The sequence below is a fragment of the Fusarium mangiferae genome (genome assembly GCF_900044065.1).
Source record: "Fusarium mangiferae strain MRC7560 genome assembly, contig: FMAN_scaffold032, whole genome shotgun sequence".
Classification (NCBI taxonomy): Eukaryota; Fungi; Ascomycota; class Sordariomycetes; order Hypocreales; family Nectriaceae; genus Fusarium; species Fusarium mangiferae.
The window spans coordinates 9,980-14,890 of record NW_024573952.1 but is presented as its reverse complement, the minus strand read 5'-3'; the positions used below and the strand labels follow the sequence as shown (position 1 = coordinate 14,890).

The 4,911-nt window shown below is 51.3% G+C and overlaps 2 protein-coding genes across 2 annotated transcripts; both read right to left on the bottom strand.

Annotated features, from left to right (window-relative positions):
* Positions 1-454: 454 nt before the first annotated feature.
* Positions 455-2,125, bottom strand: FMAN_15422 (uncharacterized protein; the record flags this gene model as incomplete). Its single annotated transcript, XM_041826143.1, has 1 exon — positions 455-2,125. One exon carries the CDS (start codon positions 2,123-2,125, stop codon positions 455-457), a length of 1,671 nt encoding a protein of 556 aa, XP_041691482.1.
* A 262-nt stretch (positions 2,126-2,387) lies between these two features.
* On the bottom strand, positions 2,388-4,874 carry FMAN_15421 (uncharacterized protein; the record flags this gene model as incomplete). The annotated part of the gene is made up of 1 exon (XM_041826142.1): positions 2,388-4,874. The coding sequence occupies one exon, from the start codon at positions 4,872-4,874 to the stop codon at positions 2,388-2,390; it is 2,487 nt and encodes an 828-aa protein (XP_041691481.1).
* Positions 4,875-4,911: the final 37 nt, after the last annotated feature.

Below are 4,911 nucleotides of genomic sequence, written 5' to 3'. Positions count from 1 at the left end.
GACTTAAGGCAAAGCGGTCAACATGATATATAGCTGCGGCCTTTCTAAGACTTAATTTTGGGTCATTCTGGAGGGCCTGAAGGGCAAGAATAATCTTAGCTTCATTTGGAGACTCTGGCATATTGGATTGTTGAGAAATATCTGATTGAAAAGTGATAGTGTAGGTTGAGGGATTTTTGGAGCACTCGCTTGTCTGGAGCACTCGCTTATCATGCACGTTATAACATCTCACTTCAAGATGACCAAATAATGTGAAATAATTAAAAACTCATATTTATAAATGTTAATCCTAATATTATAATATTTATTATAAAACTAAGAAAATCTTTGAGAAAAGATATATAAATATATAAAACATATAACGTAGTTCATCACTAAGTCGGCCACATCACCTGCTCGGCCACTTTTCCCCACTCTCCATCTTCTAATCCTTACAATTTACCTAAAAACACATTCAATTGAATCCAAAAATATCATGATTCGATGCCTCGTCGATATCTTCACCCTCTGGACAAGTTCTTGCGTTGTGACCACTCTTGCGGCAAATGCCACAGAGCCTTGCACCCGTCTGGTGCCGTTTTGACGGACCCCCCTCCGCGCCTTCATCACGGCCTTCCTCCTTCACCACACCTTTTTCCACTAAAAGTCGACTGGCTTGCTCACCAGTAAGAGGCCCAGAATCTTGTAGCCGTGTTCTCTTGGCCCTTCGTCGCTTGGAAAGTGCCTCGTTGGCCTCTCGAAGTGCTTTGATCTCTCCGGTCAAAAGCGTCAGCCGGTGGTTGATACTTACTGTAGCCTTCGCTAGTTGGTCGACAGATGCCAAAATTGGCGTCGGGGAGCTCCCTTGATGCTTGCTTACTCGATCCTTGATCAGAGTTGACTGAGAAAGAGCTTCGGTGGCAGTTTTGGGCGTCTGAGAGATCCAAGGCAGGGGCAGAGCGTCAGTAGCCACCGGAGGAGTTGGCGTTCGTAATCTTACATCAAGCTTTGAAATCACCGTTTCTGGATTCAGCGGGACTAGGCCAGCCCCATGAAAGCTACTCTTAATGTTCTTGGCTGTAAAGACCGCCTCAAAGGTGGTTCTGAACGCGGGGAAGAAGTCGTCCTTGGTGATGTGCGTGATGCTGGCTCGAGCGAGGAACGAGATTTGACTGCCGTATGCCTTCTTCAACAGGCCGAAAATGCCGACGTCGAGTGGTTGAGTTAGATGAGATGAATGGCTTGGTAGGCAGAGTGGTATAACCTTGCTAGCCTTGCAGTATTCGTTAAATTCGGCGTTGATATGGCTCTCGTGCCCGTCAAGCACAAGCATCCGATACTCGCCCTTCTGACGCGATTTTGTTTGCCGATCAAAGTGCTTCAGCCATTCGAGACCTGTATCATGGTCAGTCCAGCCGTTGGGAGTCGTCTTGACGACCCAGGTGCTCGGAATGTGGCCGCTAGAGTACCAAGCGGCAAGATGGAATCGGCCCGCAACACAGAGGAAGGGCGGCACTGTATGACCATCCGCCGCAACGGCGCATATTGCTGTGACCCATTCCCTGTTACCAGGCTGGACCGCTTTTGGTTTATTAACTCGATCTGAGCGCGTGACGACCATCCTGGAGCCGATCATGCCCATCATGAAGCCGGTCTCGTCGAAGTTGTAGAAGTTGCTGTCCTGGACACCGTACTTCGCACGCATATTAGCTACCAGACGGAACCACGCGCTCAACACGTCAGGATCTTCTTGCAAGGCCCTCTGGTAGTCATACGGACGAGAAAAACGCGTGCAGAGCTCTGGTTGTCGTGCAATGAAGCGATCAGTCCAACACTTCCCGACGCGCCGCGCGTCACGCTTGAGCAGTAGCAGATTGGCCATATCTTCCACATCAGCCTTCCTAGGTGAAAAGTCTCTGGAATCCAGCTGCGATATGTATTGAACAATCGCATCCTCCTCGGCTATTGTCAAATTTGATTGACTGCTATGTGTATCATTCTTTGAAGGTCTTCCAGCAATTCTATCTGGCAAGGTCGTGCGCGGAATGCTGAACTGCTTTGCAAGATGTCTGATACTTAATTTTGGGTTTCGACGTTTTTCATCCATCGCAAGAACAATACGAGACTCAATTATAGGATCAGGCATGATTGTGGTGGAAGAAATCGCGCGTTGAAGATGGATGGGACGGAATTAGCAAAAGTGGCCGGGTAGGTGATGTGGCCGACTTAGTGATGAACTATGTTAGCTTTAGTCAACTGATTAGATAGTTTGTTATGTTTTTGTTGCGACTTGTCTCGGCAAGGTTGACATTTTTGTCCCGCATGCTTATCGTGCACGTTGCATGACGATGTAGAATAGAAATGTAGGGTGATTGATTGTAAGTTCGCTAGCAAGGCGCTCTCGGAATTCATGTCCACCGCTCAGCATTCCACTCGGAGAACGCCGTCTTTGCTAACAGGATATCTTCTGAGAAGTGTTGATATGGCCGACTTCGCTTGCTTGAATCATTAGTTACCTTAGTGGCGTCCATCGTCTCGGACTTCCGCGCTCGCTTGTTCGACACCAGCTGCGCCAACGGACGCCGAGGCGGCTTGAGTAGCAAAGCCCGTTCAAAGTCGATCACCACAACCCCGCTGGTCTCGGAGTTGAATAGCATGTTTGCAAGTCGCACATCTTTGTGTAACACGCCCTCCCGATGCATGGCTTTCAAGGACCGAATGGCCTCGTCTTCAAGCGACCTGTCCATGTCGCCAGTTCTCTGTGCTCTGTCGATGCTGCAGCCTCCCCAGGACAAAAATGTCATGTGCACCACGTAAACTCGGTGGTCATAGTAATAAGTCTTGTTCATCGAGCGAAGGTCAATGGCACCCAGGAAAACAGGCACGTGGACACCTTGGATTGGTTCGAGACGCTCGTAGACAGTAGCCTCGTGCTCGAGATCTTTGATGAAAGCCCGCACCGTACCTTTGCTGACAAAGGTATAGCCATACGCAAGAAGGGTCACTTGAAAAAGCACTCCTCGCGCACCACCTGTTCCCAAAGGCCTGATCCCGTCGTCGAGAGACTGTGCCAGCTGCTTCCGGAGTAGACGAAGCCACTCCTTGTGATTGACAGGATGATGTGCGCGGGCAGGAGCACAGCTCTTGCGGTGAAGTGTTACGTTTGGGCATTTTGGGTCAAGGAAGCCACCCTTGACCATCCCCAGAAGACATTTCTGCGTACAGTACTGCCGACCCTGCTCGCCGCCTCCTCCGCGCGGCCGTAACGCCAGTCGCTGGCTTCGCCTAGTTCCTTGTCTTGTATTTCGTCCAGTTGGCGTAGGCGTGTCCGGTGGAGCGGGAGGGAGCGTCGACTCATCATCAGATGATTCGTGCCTGTCGTCCTTTCTCGACGACCTCTCGCCAATCTGGCACTCAGCAGTTCGGCGTGTTCTTTTCCGGGGCAAGCGGGGCGTCCGGTCGATGCCCTTATAGGTGGTAGGTTCTTGACTAGGCGAGTAGTCCGATGACGCCGATCGTTCATTTTCTGGAATAGAGCGTAATGTCGATTCAAAGTCCTCAGTCCATGTCTTCAAGTTCCCCATAGCTCTTTCGCGCTCCTCCTGCCCATTCTCCCGTCGTTCTCCTGGCGAGCCGAGAGCCATGAGAGTGAACGCAAGATATTGACCGACGGCCGAACAGATATGGAGGTTGTTTGGATGAGCTGACACCTCCGGACCAGGCTCCGCTAGATGATAGTACAGCGTCCCAGGCTCGTCCCAGTCAATCTTGAGAAACACGATGGCTTCGCCGGTAGTCAAAAGCCCATATCCAAGTCCACTCTCGATCATGTAATGGTATGTCTGTGTGATAGCAGATGCCGTTAGCTTCTCCGCGTGGTACTGGAAGCGCGCGTCAGGGTTTATAGAAGTTGGAATCGTCTTTCGGTTCACAACTTCTTTATGGATGTCCATGGCGCGGAGGCCGAGACGAAGATACGGAGCGGTCAACTTGTGAGGCGGTTTATACTCGGAAACGTAAACCATGGTGCGCCGAGAAGAGGGGGTATTATCAGATCGATAGACGCAGATTTGATCCGGGCGTAGCTGGTTGAGGTCTCTTCGATGGTCCGGCGTCCGCGGTGGTGTAGTTGGGGTCTCGGTCTCCCTGTCCACGACTTCCTCGGCAATGTCGCTGAGGGCATGTGGATGGTTCTCAAACACGACGCCATCTCCGACCTGAAAGGCCCTTCTAACCTCTTCCACCAATTTGAGTTGTTGCATGATGGCTCTGACCGGATCCTCCACGCTATTATGCAGAAAATACTCGAGCGTCTTCTCGTCTGCTATCGGCCGTTGGGAGATCCTGTTTCCCAAGCCAGCCAGGAAAGCTCGGTCCTCGAAGACGCGACGGTCGGTAGGGAATGAATCGTAGAGTGTGCCGAAGATAAGCTTTTGTTGATCGAGGAAGTCGGGCCACGGCCTCAGATTTTTGGGACACCACTTGTCACGCGGATTTGTGATAGAACCCTTGGAGGTTAAATTTGGGTCTGATTCAATGGCAAATCGGGAGAAAACGGAGGTATGGCAGGCTACAATGTACTCATCGAGTGTCGTAAGTCGTGTTTGTTCCTCTGACGCTTCGGCGCGTTGCTGTTCCCGCTCAGCACGCTGCTGTTCTTGCTCGGCGCGCTGCTGTTCTCGCTCGGCGCGCTGCCGTTCCTCTTGTCGTTCTCTCTCAGCTTCCTCGGCGCGTTGTTGTTCTCGCTCGGCGCGTTGCTGTTCTCGCTCGGCGCGCTGCCGTTCCTCTTGTCGTTCTCTCTCAGCTTCCTCGGCGCGTTGTCGCTCCTCATTCGCACGCTTCTCGGCTTCTCGTAAGAGCCTCGTCAATTCTTCTACACTCAACGTTCCATCCATGGTATGTGGGATTGATGTTGTGGTGAAGATCGATTTC